At 42.4% G+C, this 21,403-nt stretch overlaps 1 protein-coding gene across 1 annotated transcript; it reads left to right on the top strand.

Annotated features, from left to right (window-relative positions):
* Positions 1-17,552: 17,552 nt before the first annotated feature.
* Positions 17,553-20,989, top strand: LOC147441333 (zinc finger protein CONSTANS-LIKE 16-like). Its single transcript, XM_086483002.1, has 3 exons — positions 17,553-19,874; positions 20,083-20,301; positions 20,645-20,989. The coding sequence occupies exons 1-3, from the start codon at positions 18,363-18,365 to the stop codon at positions 20,672-20,674; spliced, it is 1,761 nt and encodes a 586-aa protein (XP_086339128.1). The 5' UTR covers positions 17,553-18,362; the 3' UTR covers positions 20,675-20,989.
* The last annotated feature ends 414 nt before the right edge of the window (positions 20,990-21,403 follow it).

A 21,403-nucleotide genomic window follows, 5' to 3' on the forward strand; every position in this document is an offset into this window, starting at 1 on the left:
GCAGTCACGGAGGGGCAAGCAATGGGGAGCAATAATGCTCCCACTTCAAGGGAAACCTCCAGCACGCCAGGCCTAGATGGGATATTCCTAAACGAAAATTGGGAGTATGACCTACAAGAAAAAGCTTTAACTGATCGGTACACAGGACACACCTATCATGTGGGTTGGTTAGATGTTCTACAGTCCCACATCGAGTGCTACTAGCATAGATGAGCAACAACAGGAAGTCTGTGATGTCCTCCATAGGATTGTCGAGTTAGAAAGACAGAACACAGGGATCAACATGCCTTCAACAGGCCTAATGAGATTCTTGGATACGGGAAAGGCCAACCAACCAACCCTATCACAAATGGAGACCCCCTCAGTGAGCCCCATTGATCCTCCATATGTTGTTTCGCCAAGAGCCTCAGTACAATCTGAGCCCACAAGTGGCAGCTTTACCTTCCCAGATCTAGCTCATCTTTCTCTTAATGACACTATGGCTACCATGCATATCCCAATGGTGAGCATGACAAGAAGTACACCATGGAGTTCATTTGTTAACACTGCGCCGATGCCTAGGAGCACAGTGCCCCCAACTATACCTACATGTATGTATCAATCATGTGCACCTGTCGTACCTCAGCCTCATGTAGCTCCTACACCTCCAATTATTCCAAGAGCTTACAATCCACAATGGAATTATCCAAGCTCTTATACAAGTGGAGCCATGCCATTTAATAATAACATGCCATATCAAGCACCCCCTATGCCTAGGGCCACGCCTGTAAACTTTGGACCACCGTCTGGTACACCACCATACGAAATATGGGACCCAAGAGCCGCGCGTATGCCAAGGCCAAGGCCAACTCCCATCTCACATGTGGTTCCAGGAGCACATACACCCATTATACCTGCTCAAATAGGAGATTTGGCAGCATTTGCTCAAACTATCGGTCGCTCTATTGCGGAAAACATGCGTGGTGCACCTGATAGAGAGCCTAGGAGCAAGGCAGTTCAAGTAGCTAAGCTCACACAGAAATTCAATGGAGACGGAGATGCTAGAAATCATATGGAAGTCTTTGAACATGTGTGCGATTCCTTGGAAGAGCACAATGAGCTACATAAGTGTAAGGCTTTGAGTTTGACCCTAAGCGGAAAGGCTGGAGATTGGTATAGAACCTTAAGAGTAGAAGAAAAAACGATCTACTCTACTCTTAGGAGACTGTTCTTAAAAGAATACATACGAGAGGGAGTACTTTGGGGTGTAGCCTCTCAGCTCCAGAAAGCCCAACGAGAAGAAGGTGAATCCGTGAGAGACTTCATTAGTCGCCTAAAGAATTTGAATTCTCGATGCAATCCAAACGAGCGATTCAACAACAACCAATTGCTCGATAGATTCATTAGGGGACTACGACATGAAAGTATCTATAATGGCCTAGTCATTAGAGGTATCACTACTTGGGAAGCAATCACCATGAATGCAATCCAATTGGAGGATAATTTAATGATTGCAGGAGAAAGAGTGTCTGCCGAGCCGAAGTCAAGTAGCTCCCAAGCATCAGGGCATGAGCCAATGAAGATAAAGCCAATCGTGAAAGAGCAAACGATATCTGAGATGACTTTGGCAGATCTCACAAAGGCCATCCAAGAAAGCCTTAGGGGTAATCGTGCTCCACAAAACACTCATATGTATCCAAGAAGGGAGCAACAATGGTGCTCAATTTGCTTGGGCCCACATACTACGAGTGAATGCCCTACTTTCAAAGTAAAGTTTAACGGGACTTGTAACGCGTGTGGTAGCTATGGCCATCAAGCGAAGGATTGCCTAATGCTTAAATGCATCATGGAAAATAGACCGCCTATAGCTTGGGCAGACTCACCTCGAGTTCCTGCATTGATGCCTATCCCACCCATGGAGCAACAGTTGCCATTACGGCACATGGTCCCTAGAACCCAAAATGTGGTCCAAACCACACTGTTGCCACCTCCAGTGCTAGGACCGCAACCCCCTCATCCAAGAGTTACACCTATGAACCAAATAGGTTGCGAGTCATCTAGTACTTATGTAGATTGCGAAGAGGACATAGACTCTAGTATCACCTATGGAGTCGACATGCTTGAGGAGTGTCCCATGTAGTATATGGAAGACCATTGGGGACAAATCAAACCGGTATATCAAGCTACTGCGCTAGCAGCAAGAGGCCAAAACATTAATAGTTTTGCCAGGAGACCACCTATTCAGTGCTACGAATGTGGTGGACCACATCGAGTAGTTGAGTGCCCCATTAGAATACAAAAGAATGCCGCACTAATGCAAACCAGTCAAGGGAGTGCATTGGCAATGCCAATACTCACTTGTAATCGTTGTGGCATAGATCATTTGATCGCACAGTGTCCTAACAATCCAAACGCACCGAAAATCACACCATTGAACATAATAGAGATTGTTGATGGGACACCACCAACTATAAACATAGCACCAGTGAATGCACTCACACGGTCGATGCTCCAAAAGCAAAATTACATCCTCGAAGAGAGAGATGCTGCGTCCATTGGCCGAGCGAGAAAGAAAAAAACACGAAGAAAGAAATCCCTTAATTCTTCTAGCTCAAAACCTAGTTCAAAGACTAACATAGGGACAAGAGAGGATCCCGTGTATATGAATGACCCTGAGGATGACTCAGATTTGATAGAGACCACGGAGACCAAAACTGTTACTACAAAGGAAAAAGCCAGTGAGGAGAATCACGAGAGGGAATTACGATGAACACCAAAAGAGTATTCAAAGTTAAACTACCCAGTTGCGAACCCCCAAGATAAGCCACGAGAGACAAAAAAAGAGGATTGCAAGAGAAAGATTGGAACCTATCCAAACCCAACAGTGGAAATTGAACGAGTCCAACAACTGAGGGGTTTGGTGGAAGAAACTCAACGAACATTAGAACCTGAACCCAAACACATCCAGATGTTGGACACAGTGTTTCCCACACAAGTTCAACCTCACAAGAACTATAGGTCGTTAGCTATACCCAGTATCATTCGGGAAGAAAGTGAGGGTAGGACATCTGAAAGTGGACACACACCTTTCCTACTAGAGAGAATGTTTGGTGAGGGAATGCCCGACCCCCTTGAGGAAGTGGAGATTCCATCTTCACCATTCTCTTGTCAGGGTCCTACGTCCCACAAGATGCCATTAAATGTTGCCAAATTGATGGATTTCATGTCTTCAGAAGTTAGAACCACCATCATGTCCAAACTATATAAAGACCCCGAGCTAGTCTCAGCTCTTCGAGCCTTCCTCAATGGAGAATTACAGGCCGGATTACCACAGTTTGCACATATGAACAAACCTGACTCGGTAATGAATGATGAGGAACATTTAGCACCACCATCTGACCTAGCGGGTCTGTAATTGAAGTACCCGTTAACAAGTTGGGGCAATACTTTGAAGGTGATGAATCTAATGGTACTCTACCAATCACTACTAAAGGATTAACTGTAAAGGGAGTCCTTGACGGTGGTGCAGGAGTCAGCATGGTGACAAAGAGTTGTTGGGAGTCTATGGGCCGACCTCACCTTGAAGCCACAAGGGTAGTGGTAAAAATGGCTAATGGATCTATTGTTACGCCTATTGGAATGCTTAAGGATCTCAGGATCAAGGTCTTGGGACACAAGGTAAGGCAGACTTTCATTGTTATGGATTTTTCCAAGCATCCTATGTCATTTGAGATGATCTTAGGGCGTCCATTCATGAGGGAAGAAAAAATGGTGCATGACTGGTCCAAAAACCACGTCTACTTACAGTTCCAAGACTCTGTCATTCGAGTTGATCTTTTAAGTGGTCGAACGCATCCTCTAGGAAATAAATTCATCATTGATAATCGATCAGACAAAACAATTCACTCAGCTCCATTACAGTATTGTTACACGTGTAACGAAGACACGGATATTGGGGAGAACTCTCCTTATGTGGATATCCTACCCGGAATGGCTGAGTCAGACAATTTCGATTGGGTACACCTAGCAGCAACCATAGACACTTGGGGAAAAAGGGGGACGACTTGGGTAACACCTGAGGGGGATGAAATGCCTGTACCCTTAAATATGCTACAAGCAATGCATATCGCTTCTGACAAGACTCATCCTAATGTAACGAAGAAAACATACAAGTGGGTCCCTAAAGCTTCTTTAGTGACCATAGCTAGTGCTAAAAAACAGAAGCCTTGTAAGAAACGTACCACTCGCTCCAAGAAAAGTAAGAAAATGTTGCGATGGATCCCTAAACGACTATTGGACGCCCAAGGCTACTATCAAGGAAGTGATCAAATCTGCGTGCCAAAACGTAGATTGTGCTCTTACCTATCACCTGACCCATGTGAGCCCAATCCCGTAGCTCCAAAACGAATCAATGATCGTGGAAAGAAAAAAATCATAGAATGCTACACACCCGCTCCCGAGCTAGTTTGGGTACCAAAGAAAGAACGATTTGTTCCACCTAGCTCAGGAAGGGGGGAGTCCCATGAAGCTTCTAGCTCCTCATGTAATGCATCCGTAGAGGTAAAAGCTTCTCCACAGCCTCCACCTACAATAGTGGACCTCCACAAAGCTACAAAGGAATCCACACCTCCCAGTGTTCAAGAATCACCTGATGAACCACTTCAAGTTCGATCCTGGGAGAGTACCTTACCACCCTTGCAACTCGACGAGGCGCCTAAGGTAATAGAAAACTACTGGCAAAAATCTCCACCTATTACCAACTGGAACAATTGGTTTCAAAGGGTGACAAGCTCATTTCAAACGGTATGATCTACCCAAGGAAGGAGGGAGTGTTGGTTGACAGTCATCATTCATTTGTTTCCCTCTCAACCTTTTTCCCTGACCTCTCAATCACCAATCTTAGGGAATGTACATATAAAGCTTTATACTCACAAAAAACAAAAAAATAAAGAGCAAGAGCAATTAGCAAACGAGTATGCACAATAAAAGTCAAAACATTGACCCAGACCTACACATTTACATCCGGTACACTGAAACAGAAACCTATGTCATGAAACACCTTTGATCCTCATCACTTGAGTGATGGAGGGTGGGTAAGATTAGTACGATAGGAGTGTTTTTGTTTTAGAGTTGAGTGATTAGCAAAGTTTTCTTTTCCCACTGATGTGCCTCCTAGAGGTATTGTTTGTGTTTCATAGTGTGTACAGGAACGTGTTGCTGTGGTTAGGATTTGGACCTTCATGGAATCTTTCTCTCGTTCACACTTTAGATCAAGCGCGACCATCAACACAAACAGGTGTTTCTTGTCCATTATCATTGCCCCTTATCTTTTTTGCATCTATGATTGTCTGCTTTAATTGTGATTGGTAGGATAATATCCAGCACATTTTCTTAGTAACAAACATTTAATTCAATGTAATTTTTTGTCATAATCACTTGTCTAGGTTTAAAAATCAAGCAGTCCAACTAAGCTACTTTGACCAAGTTAGGTGTTAGAGATCTTCTCTTAATACCATGGGGAATGCTTTCCTAATAATCAATGGTTACTTAGGTTCTTAATCCGATTTAGGCAGCATTGTGTGAAATGTACTAGGGCTTTCTAGTGGGCTTGACCCTATTGACCTTTAGCTTAAGTATTATAAAGGGAGTTTACTAGTGTGATGAGCCTGGGGAGGTGTACCAGTGTTATATGACCCCCCAAAGTTACAAAATTAAAATGTTGAAAATGAACAAACAAAAAATCAAAGTGCCACACTGTAAAATCTTAAGCTGGAAGAGAAATCTCAGCTTGAGTTGGTACTTCACTCACATGTATTGCCTATGGTACTAGAGCCCTAGAGGTTCCCAGTGTGGGCGCTTTTCCTTGAAAAGCAAAAAACCCAAGGCATACAAAATAAGCACACACATCAAATTGAATCACTGTGAAAAGACTTTGGGGGGTCAAAGAAAAAGTAATCAGTCAGGCGATGATTTCATGAGAAATTCCTTTTATGGTAGCTTAACTACAAGGTCTTCTAGATATAGCCTCTAGTCAGCCCTCGAACATGAATACTTGGCTCTCGCGATTAAACAACTTAATTTACCACTGAAAATTAAGAAGCTTACCCATGGTATTAATATTCGATCTCTAGTGCCGTTCGACCGTCAAATTAGCGACCCCAGACTTGTTTCATTTTTTACCTTTACATCTGTTTATGCATTCGATTACATTTCAATTTAATGTTCATTGCTGACAAATTGTTTGAAATTCTTTTACCAATCAATGTGTCTACCTAAAACTGCATATGCTTTTTAATCACTTATGAGAATGCAATTACTGTGCCAATGTTGTTTGATTTTGCAGTGACTGAAGAAGGCTAAGGACATTCATCTCAAATGCTCTTCCACCTCGACGAACGAGCTTCAACTCAATAGATTCCGAGGACGGAATCTACATCAGGAAGGGGGGCATGTTAACCCTCATGGCTCACGGACACCCCATCACCTACGACGGATGCGTATTATGTATTTGGTAGAGTCAGGTACCGGGCTTGTCGGACCAATAGGAAAAGGGTAAGAGTGATCGCCGATGAGAGGCGCACTCTAACTGGGACATTCAAGGGATTAGTTGGCTAAGCATGGGCGCCCAAGTGTGAACGGGGTGAGCTCATATAAAAGCCAACTAAACCTAAAATTCACTCATTCTCTCATTTGTGCAATAGAAGAGTGCTCTTGCTCCATCTCCATCTCCATCTTCTTCTTCTTCACCTCCTTGTGTGTGTGTGTGTGTGTATGTGAGAGAGAGAGAGAGGGAGAGTGTGTGTGCAATCGAGCATTACGAAGGCACGACGGCGGCGAAGCGGTTGAGCGCGGCATGACGGTAGCTTCTTCTTCATCGCGGCGAGGAATCCACCACGAAGGCGAGCGTAGAGCGGTGAGTGACACACCCTTTGCTCTCTTGAGCTTGCTAGTTTAGGCTTGTTGTGTTCTTGGAGCCATTTGTGGCTCGCACACGGTGTATCGGCAAGTCCTTTGCTTCGACAGTGCGACAAGGAGCGCACAGTTTCAAAAACCATAGAGTCAATAACACAGTGGCCATTGTTCAACACGTGTACTCTTGGCGGTCCATGCACTTGAGAAATGGAAGCTCAAAGAGATTTCCCAATACATTGTAAGTCGTAAAACATTGTTGGTTGCTGATTGTAAATGCTTGTTATTTGTTTTTTATTTAATAGTTTTTGGTGTTGTCATAGATATATTCCCATTCGACCTTGTTGAGGAACAACCAATCAAGAGTCTCACAAGAACCTTCGATGCTCTTCATGCGGACATTGGTGTTATGATGCTTCACAACTCGCCACCTTCGATTCTGTTGCAACACAAAATCTTCTTCTACTCACACACGTATGTAGTGCCGGCCTCAAAAGATGAATATGGTAAGATCATTGCTGTTGGCAAACCTTCATTAGTGAGTCCAGAATGGCCACAACCCTATTCATGGTCACTTTTCTCAGTGAAGGAGAAGATGGTTTCCAATATTTGCTCCTCATTAAAATTTGGGAAGGCTTCCAGATCAGTAGGGCATAGTTGGTGCTACCCTGTGCATGTTTTTGTACATCTATTCAAGACATTGCCATTCTGTGTCACACCTACTATGTTTTGTAGCAAGAATGTCATGTATGAAGCACTAAAAGTAGTATTTGGAGATAATTGGGGAATGCTTGAGGGAGTGCACCAAGAAGATCAATACAAGTGTAAGGTGGGCGCTTCAGGTATTGGGATATGATATTTGAAAGTGCGCACTACTTTGTACTTATTTTTTCACTATGAGCGTTGGATGTGTAAGAGTGGAAAGTGGATACCCTTACAATCTAGTGTTGCTAATTTTGTGACATTTGATATGCCCATTACTTTGTCAAATGGTGTTTCTGAGATTGTGCAAGTCAGTGAACACTGGACACTCACCAACATACGGGAACATTTGATTATCTTGGGCTACGAAGAAATCAAAGATGCTTACTTTCGTCTCAATCGGCAAAAGGTCAGTTTAGTTTATATGTTGTCTACATGTGCCAATTGTTAGTCTTATTAAAAGCATTTTTGTTGTTTCAGATTGGTAGGCGGATGGAGGCAGCCATGAAAGTGCAAGAGAAGTGGAGGATTGGCGGTGCATTGTCTTTAAGTTGATCTGATAGATCAATGTAATCGGCTCTAATGCCACGTTGTAAAACCTTCTATTTAATGGAAGTTCAAAACTTTTTTCTCATTATAGTATCACCTTCATTGATTAAGTTTTTTAGACTTTGTTTGGGTGTTTGTGTGCACATCCATGTGTGTTTGTATGTATATCAAAGAGATTTGGGATGGTGTCTTTTGCAGTGGGCCGTGGCGGGGGAGGGGGGGGAGGGTGGGGTGTATATAAAGGGGAGGGGGCTTCTTATTTTTTTGTCAACACTTGAGAGAGACACAAAGAAGACACACACACACACACACACACACACACATATATATATATATATATAGAGAGAGAGAGAGATAGAGAGAGAGAGAGAGAGAGAGAGAGTCATGGTAGCACATGCTAGCGCATCCTCCTCCCATGAAGCAACAGCGTCGGAAGAGCCACACACCCCGCTTTCGCGGTTTCTTCTTTTCTTAAAGGACACCGAATATGTTGGACGCAGTGATCTTCATGGCTTCTTTATCCACATAGTGAATTTACAAAAACCCATGCAACTCCACTATGACATTTTTCACGACATCATAGAGTATATGCATGCGCATATACCCAAGTATTCTATGAACTTTGAAGACAACGCCATGCTGTGGTTGCCAGGTGATCTGCTTCGCTACATCCAAAAGGGCGACACAACATTTTCAAAGAGACTAGCTTGCTTTGAAGCGATTGCAAAAGAGGAAAACCACTTCCGTCGAGTGAAAAAGGAAGTTGCAGACTCCTTCAAGAAGCACAAAATTGGGCAATCTTTCTTGTCCAATATTGCCACTCTCTTCTTCCTCGTCAATGAGGATCCCTCCTTGGAGGAGATGGAGATCCTGCATTTGGTAGTGGGTGGGGTGCTGACGAATCGTAAAGATCCCAAGGCCACGCCTATAGATGTCCAAAGTGAGTGAAGATTGCAAGTTGCCAAATATCCCCATGGCTTGAAAGAAGCAGTTGCAGTGAGAGAGCAGATTGGTGGCACCTCCGAGGTGCCTGATCCGGACTGGCGCGACCCTGCTGCAATTCTTGAAGTGGAGATTAGCCGTCTTAGCAGCATAATTATAGAAGATGAGGAGTATTTATTCTTACACGATCTTGAAAAGGCTTTTGGTGCATGACTAGATGAGTGTCTTAGCCTCATATGCACCAAGATGGAGTCCCCCCTTGATCCTACACTAAAAGCTACAAATGACAATCTACTTACATTGGGGGACTCTGTTGCTGACACAATTGCACTAGTGACAGTGGATATTCTCATTGCAGAGTAGAGCAAAGTCACGGACAAGGAGTTCGTTGCCACACAAGCAAGGGCTGTTGCCAACCAAACTCTTATACCACCCCGATTTGCCTGGTTCGCAGAGCCCCTGCAAGGTTGATGAGAGCAAATCCTCTATCAATCTTGAAGAAACACCAACAATAGATGAATATGATAAGCAACAAGAGGTAATACTAAGCATCTTCTACGTTGATAATTCAACCTTTCTTCTTTGCTCTTGGTTAATTACAATTTTGCAGGATGTTTTGGACATGGACCTTTGGGCTAGCCGGAAGGGGGGAGAGCGCACGGTGTTTGGGCCTCAAGAAGCCCTAGCACACTACATCGGCAAACTACCAATGCAATATGTGTGCATCATACACAAGGATTTCTCCCCGAATGGCCATTTTGTTTTGTGGGTGCTTAAGGCTGCAAGTAAACTCCTATGTTTAGCCACCATCCATCAATTAGCCCATGTAATTATTCTTGTGAAAAAATCACTTGCAATTGCCACTTTTGGCACTGGCTTCCGCGGCAAGGTCATGACATGCATAGCTCTTTGTCAAGCCCTGGGGGTTGATAGTGCCCAAGCTATAGCTGCCTCTGTACTTACATCCATTCTACCCAACGCCATAGAACGTTGTAGAGAGGTTGCAAAGCGCCTCATTTCAAAAGATTGTTAAGCCAAATGTACAAGCTTTTAAATGAAAATTACTTCTCTTCTCCATGATCTTTTGCAAAGTTCAATTTACTGTTTTGTTCATGTTTAGTGACAAGGCAAACTGTTTGAAAGTTGATTTTGTACATTGAAAAAAACTTGTCCAAAAAATTGCACATAATAGCTTTTTTGGGACTAGCTGTGCCCTGTTAATGACATTTCATGCAATTTTCAATGTGTCCACAAGGCAGCAAGATTTGGCCCTACAAGACTGCTGTTTGGCCAATTCTCGCTGTCTTGTGGACAACACAAATTTCTCGTTGTCTTGTGGACAACACAAATTTGACAAGTTTTGCAAGTTTTTGGCAAATACAAAGCAAACATTTTACCTACTGGACAATTTCAAGCCAACCAAAAAAATTACTTAGCTTTGGTTGCCAATTGATTAGCCTTTTGTACAGCTGATTAGCATCTCACCTTAGCCGTTTAACAAAATAAATGTAGACAAATAGACATTAAAATTAGACTTGTTGCAAGAAAATACATTGAGTTCTCAAGAAAAATTGAATCCAGTAGAAGGGCTCCAAAGTAAATTGATTCCAATACAAAAGTTAGTTACAAAAAAAGGTTTTGATTAGAGGGTATCAGTCCTGCCTTAGGCAACATGCAAGTTGCATGTCCTTGGCCATGATTGTTACACGCTTGGCATGGAGAACACATAAGAATGTGTCTTCAAAGAGACTGACCAAATAAGCCTCTACAGCCTCCTAAATTGATTCGAGGGCAATTGCAGACATCTGAAGGTCTGTGCTGTAGATTTGTAGCACTTCCTTACATGTTCGTGCAAAAGGTGCTTTCCTAAAAAGCATGTCTGTTGTCTTTTGGTAATGTTGAATCTCAGCAAATTCTCGACAAAATCGTCGTCTTCTTTGAGGTTGGCATTGTGGGGGCCTTTGAGCTCCTTGTGGCTTTGCTCTCTACGACTTCCTGTAGAATTTTGACTTTCGACGGTGCTTGGGAGGTGGTTGGGGGGCATCTTCATCCGGATCATAATCCTCATCTTCACTGCTACGCTCACCATTGTTGGGTTGATCAAAAGGCATGGCACCCATTTCTCTGGGCAGTGACTTGCCGGCCACAGTGTGGCGACCTGGGCTAGATGGCATCAGACCTATTTGGCATGGCAACGTCTTCCCGCCCACCCTATGGTTCACTGAGATGTCCTTCCCTTCCCACGGAAAACGTTCATTGGACATGTCTGTCTCTGTTCAATCCGGGTCAACTAGATCTTCAGGTTGTCGATTTGCACGCATCTTCTGCTTTCTGCACGCCTCAGTGGTCTTTGGATTCTTCTTTGCAGTTTACTTTGTCCTTGCCATTGTGAAAGTGTGTTTGGGGGCCTTCTTAGATCTTGTGTTGTTCGATGAGGGAAGGAGTGTTATGTGTTTGAGAATTGGGGGGGGGGGGGGGGGGGGGGGGGGGGGGGGGGGGGGGGGTTTGTTTACCTCATTATATAGGGTGGCCATATAAGGACGGGTTCACATGGTGGAAAAGAGCCGCTAAAAGCACGAGAAAATAATATTTTCAATTTTAAAACCACATAAAATTTGAGAACTACCCAAACACATAGAGCAAAATGTACACTTCTAAAATTGTGAAACAATCAAACAATGCAAACGCTTGATCCAAAAAAAGAGAGCATCCAAATGTAGTAGATTTTCCATTTTCATGAGATTCTAAATACATCTACTACCGCCTGACCCAAACTTTTCCAACCCTAGTCCTTGATGCTCGCCACACATGCCGTGCTGGACCTTGTGAGGATCTCCAGCATTCTGAGGAACGAATATGGGCCAGTCGGCGGGTTCCTTTTGCCAAGCATGATGACCTTGCACGTTCAATCGACACTTTGCGTCCAAAGGTGGTGCGCTAAAGATAGCATGAGTGCACTAAACCTCCTCCATGTCTTGTATTCTTGAAGTAGACACCCCTGACACGATAGTGTGGCTTCTCCATACCTTGCATGCTCCAAAGATCCAATGAACCATACATGTTCATAAAGTATGCACCATGGGCATAGAGAATGTGCTGCCCAAAAATCCACAACTCATCGATGTGATAAAAAATAAATCATAGTAAAGACCAAGTCAAAATAGCAAGCACTCACCATATAGTGTGTAATATTTGATTCACCCCATGCAATGACAAATACCTTTGTGAACTCCACCACCAAATTTTGGAATTCTTGTCATTGCTCACTGGTTGTGCTTGCAAGTTGTACTATCTTCATCATCTTGTCGAATACTGCCCAAACATGTTGTCGGCTAAGCACAACACTTGCATTGCTATCATTGTCCGTTGTATACTTGCAGAGATCCTTTCATAACTCCCATCCACCTTCAAATGTTGATGTTCTGGCAGCAGCACCCCTTTCCTTGGACCGAACCCTCTTCAAAAAATGCCTTGCCTTTAGTCCACTCATGGCCACTGGTTGGGCCACTTCCTAAGCACTTGCATTGTTCTTTTGTGGAACAATGGAGGTGTTGGTCCCATGACAACCTATTGAATTTAAGAGCCCTTCCACTTTTGAGATAGTGTCAAACGACCTCTCTACAGGCTTCATTGTAAAGGCATAATCATTATGAAGCTTTAATCAATGATAAAAGATACACATAAAAGCATGAAGTGTGCAAAAATGCACATTTTTGAGAGGGAAGTTAATTATAGGGTTCCATTCACTGTCTTTTGTGGCACGATTGGGCTCCTCTAGCATAGGACATCGTAGAACCAAATGCTCCCACACACATGTAATTTGTGAATTGTCATCTTCCTCTGTTTTGTCGACCATTGCGATCTTGCGTGCATTTCCCTTATAGCCGTTAAAGAAAAATGAACAAGGATACAGAGCTCCTGCCCCTTGTTTGCATCCTAGAATGCACTTGATTGTTTTCAAATCGCCACCTAATAAGTGCCAGTCAACTTCAAACTCCCCTATGCCATCTACTTGGAGTATTTCCCCAGCTAGTTGTGTCTTAATGACATCTGTTATCCACGAAATGCGTTCAAATATCCAAGCAAGCACTCCATGGGTCTCCTTGGGAACCTCAATAGCACCAAGCCACCAAATTTCTTTCTCCAACTGCACACTGAAAGATGGTGCACAATCCTCGTTCATGGCTGTACGTTTTGCATGAAATAATCCTTCGTTCATGAGAGTAATACTTATCCTTTCTAATCTTCGTTTCTTCACAATCTGACGCTCGTCTAGCTTGAGCACAAACACCAACTTTGAACCTAGCACTAAAAAATGTCCAAAATAACATAAGGAAAACCATAATTGAAAAAAAAAGACTGGATTACTGTAGTCTCACTATTAGGTGTACACCATAAAAATGTATCATTGCCATTTGAAGCCTTCTCAAGTCAACAAAAATATTATTTGACATTGAGTAAGGAAATCCCTTGTCCACTCTATCTGCACCTACGCTTGCATTGGTACGTTTCTTAACTCCTTTGGACTACTTGATAAAGATGGATGAAGGCATTATCTCCTCTATGTGCAAATAGCCACCTATTTGAAAGTACACGTCTTTGTTCGAGGCCTTCTTAGCAAGATTGACCTTTAGGTAGTGTAGCACCTATTAATGCATACACCCAAAAGCCAATCAGCTAGACCTAGGTTGCTAGATCCAGATTGCATCCATATGCCACAAGTTGGCCAGGGCAAGACCCAATGAGGGGAAGAAAGCATTGTATGATCCAGATACAAAGACATGGCATTTCCACCTACGAGATCGAGATGTTGATAGAAAGGAGGGAGCAATTGGAGAAAGAAGCAATTGATTGAATTATCTAGAAGAAAAACGTGACCTCCAAACACTCCCCAATAGCAAATGGTGGCTAGACTTGCACAATCGACTAGCTCAACTTGTTTAAAAACCTGAAGTAAAGAAGGCTCAAGAGAAACCCAAGAGTAAGCAAAAAAATATATATTTAAAGAAGTTTTGTAGATGACAAAATTTAAGAACGTAGAGGAGGATGTAGAAGGTGTGAACCAACCCTTAGAGATTCCTTGGATGACGGGTTATCTTTGAGTACTTACTTCGAAGGCATTTGCGTTACCTCGTGGAGTTACTACAAATTACTTGATATTGTATGACTACTCTGATCATTCAAAGCCCACTCCTGACAACTATAAATAGGCCCCACTAATCCTATTTTGGGGTCGCCACTCATGTGTCCTTGATCTGTGTATCTTGTAGAGCTTAGTGAGCTTAAGAACATTCAATGCTGGACTTTGTGCTAGTTGTACTTCCAGATTAGTCTTTCTAGAGCCCCGATATCTGAACCTTAGCCTAAATCTGAATATATTTTTAGTTGTCTCATTTCATGTCTATAATCTGAAGTATTTCATATCAGTTTAGTTCATTTGTTCATTTGGAATGATGTCAAGGCATCTAAAGTTTGAAACTGTCATCCGATCATTTGAAGTCTAAAGTCGTCATTTAGTCATTTAAGAATTTGAACTCATTTGAAGTTTGAAGTCTGCATCTAGTCATTTGAGAATTTCAACTCATTTAGTACTCAGAGTCTAAATTTGGAATAACTGTCAAAGTGAGCTAGCTCATTCCAGCTCTAGACTATAGAGAAACATAGAAACTCTAGTCTTTTATTAGAATTTTCATTCCACCCAATGAACATTGTTAGAGTATGTATAAAGGAATTCTACTCCAAATGTCAAGGAAGAATGTGATGTTTGAAGCCCTTGAAGCCAACAATGAAAGAGATCGCTCCCAGTTCACCAAACATAGAAACTCTAGTCTTTTCTTAGATCCTTCATTCCACTTAATGAATATCGTTAGAGTGTATACAAGTCATCGTACTCCAAATGTCAAGGAAGATGGTTGAAGCCCCTGATTCCAACATTGAAGAAGATAGCTCCCACTCCACTAAGACAATACAGATGGCAATCTTGGTTTGCAAAGCTCACCTCTTTGTACTTAAGTAGAAGATTAACCCTACTTCAATCATGGTAAGATCTTTTGCGTTAAAATGTATGATTATATTTGGGTCTTCCCTTTAGTGCTTAAATTGTATCCCTTAGGGTTAAATATATGTATCTCAATCTCGCATATGGTCTTCTTAGTTTCCAATGGTCCTCAACCCTTTGGTCTAGTTGGGCGTATCTATTCCAATGGTCTTGCCAAGCCTTCTACTACCCATGTATAGGATCCTCCTTTTTCCCTATCCTCTTTTTGTACCTATTTTCTTCATTTAAATTTCAACCAGAATTCAAAAACAAGTATAAGAAACGTTGAATCATTCAAGATGTCCTTTCTTTTATAACTTTAATATGTGAGCAATAGAAAACAATGAAAGTGTTTAAAATATATATTCATCTATGTGTGTGTGTGTGTGAGAGAGAGAGAGAGAGAGAGAGATGTTGAAGGAATGAGTGCAAAAGTTAATGATTAGGGTTGATTTTCTCTAGGTCAAGATTTAACATAAAAAATACCAGCGATGATTTAAAGAATCACCACTTAAAACTATCATTTCCTTATTTCCAAAAGATAAAAACATACCCGAACACTAAGGCCTTTGCCACTGGCATGCCAAAAAGTGCGAGAAAAATGGTGCTTAGGTGGTTGCCAACTTGGAGTTTGAGTAAAGCTTATTGTGGTAGTGTGTAAAACAAAGAGTGCCCAAATCTCACTTGAATCTAACTCGGTGCCATAATGTAGGTACTCAAACTTTAGCTTGGTAGGCATTATGATAGTGTGTAAATGTCCATAGGGGGAACAATGCTCTTGCCTTCAATAAGCAAACATTCTTGTTAAAGTGACTAGGTCTCCCCAATCTCAGAAAAATGACAAGAGTTTCAAAACATATTAAGTGCACAAGAGAAGGGTGAGTTTAAGAAATGAAAAGACACATGGAAATGGAAAGTCAAAAGACTTTTTGTGTATAAATAGAGAACATTGATTTTTTTTTTCTTATTTTCCTTTTAGAGTATTTTCGGAATGAAAAGACCAATGGAAATGGAAAGTCAAAAGACTTTTTGTGTACAAATAGAGAACATTGATTTTTTTTTTCCCCTTTAGTGTTTTCTTCTAAATGAAAAGACCCATGGAAATGGAAAGTCAAAAGACTTTTTTGTGTATAAATAGAGAACATTGATTTTTCTTTTGTTTATTTTCTCTTTAGAGTTTTCTTTTGTTTAGAGTGTGGCCTTGCACTGTATAAGTAGTGAATATATATTTTTTAATGCCATTAGGGGAGAGATTACCTCATTGAATACTCGAGAGTTTTTTGAGATTACCTCATTGAGTACTCACATTTAGAGTTGTTTGAGCTTTGCTAACCAGCATAATGTCGTACTCATAGAATATCACGGAGCGGTCTTTATCGTTTGTGCGAGGATTACCCCTCTTATTTGAGCTTTCATTGTTTAGTTGAGGCTAACCCTTTCACTTTAGTCTTGGAAAGGGATACAGATAGGGACATTATTTTTGGAGCTAAAGATGGAGATGGGGAGGTGCAATCAATCAGAAGAGAGAAAAGGGCCTGCAATCAAAAGAGCCTTTTGGAGGGGGCCCCCTATTTTGGATGGAGAGGGGCAGCCAATGAATGAAGCTGCTTGGATGCATGCCTGGACAAAAGTCTTTTAGCACGGAAATAATTCCATGTGAGAAAGGGAGAGAGGGGGATAGGGGATGTTGTTTGTATTCCAATGTTCTGCTTGCCCTCTTTTGGGGATGCAACATGAAAAAGGCCCATGCTCTCTCTACATGCAGGAGCCCACCCTCCAGTACAATTTTTGAGCTCTCTCTCTCTCTCTCTCTCTCTCTCTCTCTCTCTCTGTGTGTGTGTGTGTGTGTGTTCGTCTGTATCTCTCTCTCTCTCTCTCTCTCTCTCTCTCTCTCTCTCTCTGCCTCCCTTCTGGTTGCTTCGGCCTTTTCACCTCTACCCACTCCTTAATTAGGTCTCAGTCTCTTTCTCTCTCTTCTCTCAAGAGATATCTCCATTCACACTACCTACCTTTCGATTGCTGCTACGGTGGAAGGCTTCGCATAACTACAAAGCTTGTAGGCCCTCTTCATGATGATCATTAGCTCCATAATCCATGAGAGAGAGAGAGAGAGAGAGAGAGAGAGAGAGAGCCGTCGATCCCTGGAGTCTTTACCAATTAGAGCTGTATCATCCCCCCTCTCTTTAGCGTTTCAGGGGGTTGGAGACTGGAGGGGTTTATCTGCTACCGTCAATATGTGCCATAAGCGCTCTGAGATGGTCCCACGCTTCTCTTGTGGCAAGGTAGCTTTTCCTCTGCATAGATTGATCGATTTTGTCGATGAATTTCCGATTGCTCTATATATTTTTCATTTTGGAGCCGTCTTTTTTTAAGGGGTTAATGGAGCATAATAAGCAGAGCCCTCGCTCTACCAGCTGCAATTGTAAATGTAAATCCTTAGTGAGACCGTGAATTTGCGAGCATGGAGCCCCCGCTGCATGCGCAAGTGGGTGGGACGCGGCTCTGAGAGAGAGAGAGAGAGAGAGAGAGAGAGAGAGAGAGAGAGGTTCTCAAAAACTGATCTGTGATTATGGCTATAGAAGTAGCGCATTGGAAGCATAAAGCGAGCGTTCTCTGATGAATATGAGCAGAAGAACCTCTCTAATGCTCCATGACTGCGTAATTAGCTTCTAATTAGGGAGAGGATTGGTGCACTTTAAGCATCAAAGCGTCGTCCTCAATCATACTTGTGCGGATTACAAGACGTACTATCTAGTTAAAACTTTGGCATATATTTTTAGAAAGAGCCCCAGCAAGAGTACAGAGAGAGAGAGAGAGAGAGAGAGAGAGAGAGAGAGAGATAGCTTTTGTGCGAGCTTCCATATCAGTACCTATTAATGCAGTCCTTGTACCCCCGTAGCCCCTTAGTGTCAAAGGAGCTTTTGAGTCACCTCTCTTACAATCCAAGACCCAAGTAGCCTTTCCACTCCTAATATCCCTACTACTACTACTAAAGAATAGCACCTTCTTCTGCACAGTATTCAGTACTTCCTCATTGGGACTCCTTTCATTGTACTTTTGGCTGCCCTACATGCAGCTTCAGTTCAAATCATCTTTGCTGAAGTAGGCTGTGGGGGAGTTGAGCTTCAGCTGGAAGTGAAGTGGTAGTTATAGCAAGCAGCAGATATAGAAATCAACTGCAAATTGAGGTTGCTGGACTTCGCAAATCTATTTTCCATTTGCCAGGTGCTGATTGCATCGAGATATGGCTGATCAGCCCGATAATTTCTGTCCTACAGCCTCTCAAAGCGCAATGGTGGGCATGGTGATTGGCGGACGTGACACAAGGGCATGTGATGTGTGTGGGAAAGAGAGGGCACGCTGGTATTGCGCAGCAGATTTGGCATATCTTTGCGAGCGCTGTGATGGAGCTGTCCACTCTGCCAATGCCGTCGCTGGCCGGCACGAACGCACTCGCCTTGAACCCAATGGTGCACCTCTTCACAAGTCCCGGATGCCGGCCACTGTTAGCTTGAAGCGGGAGGCTTCAGTGGCCGTGTCACCTCATCCCTCAGCTCATTTCAACCCTCAGAAGAGACCGAGATCAATTCGTCGACATAAACCCAGCTCATTCCATGCATCTAAGCATGTCATCAGCTCTAGTATGCATGCATCTAGCAATTATATCTCATCAGATGCATTTAAGTACAATAACTATACTGGCTCAATACTTGCATCTACGCATGGTGTGATGATCGATAACCCCAGGCGAAGTCCAGACTTTATTGCTAACATAAACAGCAGTGAACTGATGTTAAGTAAGGCTGATGTTGCATCTGTTAAGGCTGAGCCATATAGCCCTGTAAGTATTGGTGATCAAGTCAAGGTTCCTGACCATTTAGATGATGATCATATACTTGAGAGCTTGTTTGATTTTAGAGATTTGCAAGATGATGATCTTTTTCTTCATCAAGTCCCGGTATACGATCCTCTGCAGGTTTTGTCACCCACCCTTAATGATGGTGCAGAGGAGCAAGAGTATGAGGAGAAAGAGGAGAAAAAGCCTATCATTAATGATATCATCAGCTCAGGTGCCGCTTGTGGCGAAGCCAATCTATGTTCGAATATCCACTCTCCTGAGCTCCATCAAGCTGTCAAAGAAAGTAAAGGCATCTCTCATGAGGGATCTACTGATATTAGTGATGAACCAGCTCCCTCACTGGAAGAGTGTGAAAATGGGGATACCGATATGGCCGACCCCAATACTGATATATGTGATCTTGATCAGCTGGATTTTGACTGTGTGTTGCAAGGAAATGATGATGACAGCGCCGATGATATGAACCATGCCCCATCCCTGGATATGGATATGGATGCCAACTCACATGATTTTATTGATGCATATCCTGACCATGCAACCACTGAGGATAGTACTGGATTTGCAGAGGCTAGCTATCCTATTGCTGGATTAACTGAATTTGATGCTTCGGGGGGCGATAGCCCACGTACGTGGCTATGTAAAGTGAAAGAAGAGAGCACCCCTGAGTTTGAGATCATCGATGTTGGCGGTCAACATGGAGATGTTTGTGATGAAGTCTTGCTAAGACAGAAGCTCAATTGCCACACCTTTTGTGCTGACTCACCTCATACAGCTAATAATTTCAAGCTTGGATTGAAGCTCAACTTTGAGGATGTATTGAGCTCTTGGTCTGATAGGGGGAATTTCTGGACGGACGGACATCGCCCTTCTGTAGTAGCCAATTGTCTTGATTTGCTGGTAAGTAAATATTCATTCCCTTTCTTATGTTGGTCTAGCAAAGTGTTTAATTTGTAATTGCTGGTCATATGAGGCTTTACAAGATTTATTGTTTCTAATATGCCAGTGAAAGCAAATGGCTAGATTGTTGATTTCCTTTTTAAGCTTGTAAAATATAAGCTTTTACATTGAGTGCTTGGAAGTAACCAAGGCTTGTTTGAGCTTCCAGGGAGGCTGTTTTGTGCCAGATATTAATGGCAGCAGTTCTGAAGGATCAGATGGCCATCAATTACTTCCTACCCTCATTCACAAGAGCAAGAGAAGTGATGGTGGTGCAAGGGAGGCCAGTGTCCTGCGCTACCGCGAAAAGCGTCGCACCCGCCTCTTTTCGAAGAAAATTCGCTATGAAGTACGCAAACTCAATGCTGAGAAGCGCCCTCGCATGAAGGTAGGGCAGGCCTACTGTATCATAATTGCATGCAAATACCTTACTGTAGAAACATTAGAACATATATATTTGCATTATGGAGCAAGCTGGTATGAATTAGAACATACATGTATGCATCTATATGCAAATTTCACACAGAGACACACTAATCGATTTCTTTGCTAAGAATTGCCCATAGATGCATTTTGATCACTTCATGCAGAATTATGATCCTAGGTGTATTACATGCATGTAGCAACATTTGTATGTGTGTGTGTGTACATAAGCCAACATTGAAGTTGCAAAATTCACATGATGCCCCGGTCTACCGCGGCTTATCTCTAATGCTTTCTTGCTATCGCAGGGTCGGTTCGTAAAGAGGATGACCATATAGTGGTAGAAAGCTACAAACTGCAAAGATTTATATTCTGTATGATCCAATGAACTGGACCAGAATATAAAATGGCATTCTTGTAATGCAATTTTGACACCAGTGTGTAAATTAGCAAAATCAACCAAGAATTCTTTATTCAACCCAAGTCCCATTGTCCAAACTGGCCTAATTGTAAGCAATCAGCCCCTTTTTTCGTTCTCAATTTTGAACTTGGATCTTTCAGGCTTTTCATTTCTCATGAAAACCGATGGTGTACATATCCTCCTTAGCTGGATGCTAGGTGGACATTAATGAAATTGCTCAAGTCTCTCTCTCTCTCTCTCTCTCATGTGTAAATAAAAGGGTACATGTAGAAATAAATTAGACAAAATGAGATAGGTCTCAGAGGAGGAGAGCAAGCTCCTTAACATCTCTGTATTATGAGCTTTGGGCTTAGAAGCCTACACACATTTATTGAACAGTGATCACGGCTTGTTAGCAAGCCAAGTTTAATGATTAATGTATGCCAAATGCGGCTTTAAAGGGCAAACTAATGCGTTAATGATGCTAAAACGGAGTATGCTTGAAGTGAGCACATATGAGAGATTATGATCTACAATTGCAATGTTTGAAGTGCTCTACCGGTGTCGTAATAAGCAATATCTAATTCTCCTAAATGATTTTCTCATATTAAACTGATCATTTAATGTGGGGAAGGCCAGGGGAGAAAAAGCTAGAATATTGGTTAAG

This window comes from Adiantum capillus-veneris, chromosome 15 (genome assembly GCF_014529385.1).
Source record: "Adiantum capillus-veneris isolate H3 chromosome 15, ASM1452938v2, whole genome shotgun sequence".
Taxonomy (NCBI): Eukaryota; Viridiplantae; Streptophyta; class Polypodiopsida; order Polypodiales; family Pteridaceae; genus Adiantum; species Adiantum capillus-veneris.

Bases quoted from the DNA above. Each gene is read 5' to 3' on its own strand.
- LOC147441333 (XM_086483002.1), top strand. From the start codon at position 18,363: ATGGCTGATCAGCCCGATAATTTCTGTCCTACAGCCTCTCAAAGCGCA. The intron at 19,875-20,082 runs GTAAGTAAATAT...TTGAGCTTCCAG, and splicing joins CCAATTGTCTTGATTTGCTG to GGAGGCTGTTTTGTGCCAGA. The intron at 20,302-20,644 runs GTAGGGCAGGCC...TTGCTATCGCAG, and splicing joins AGAAGCGCCCTCGCATGAAG to GGTCGGTTCGTAAAGAGGAT.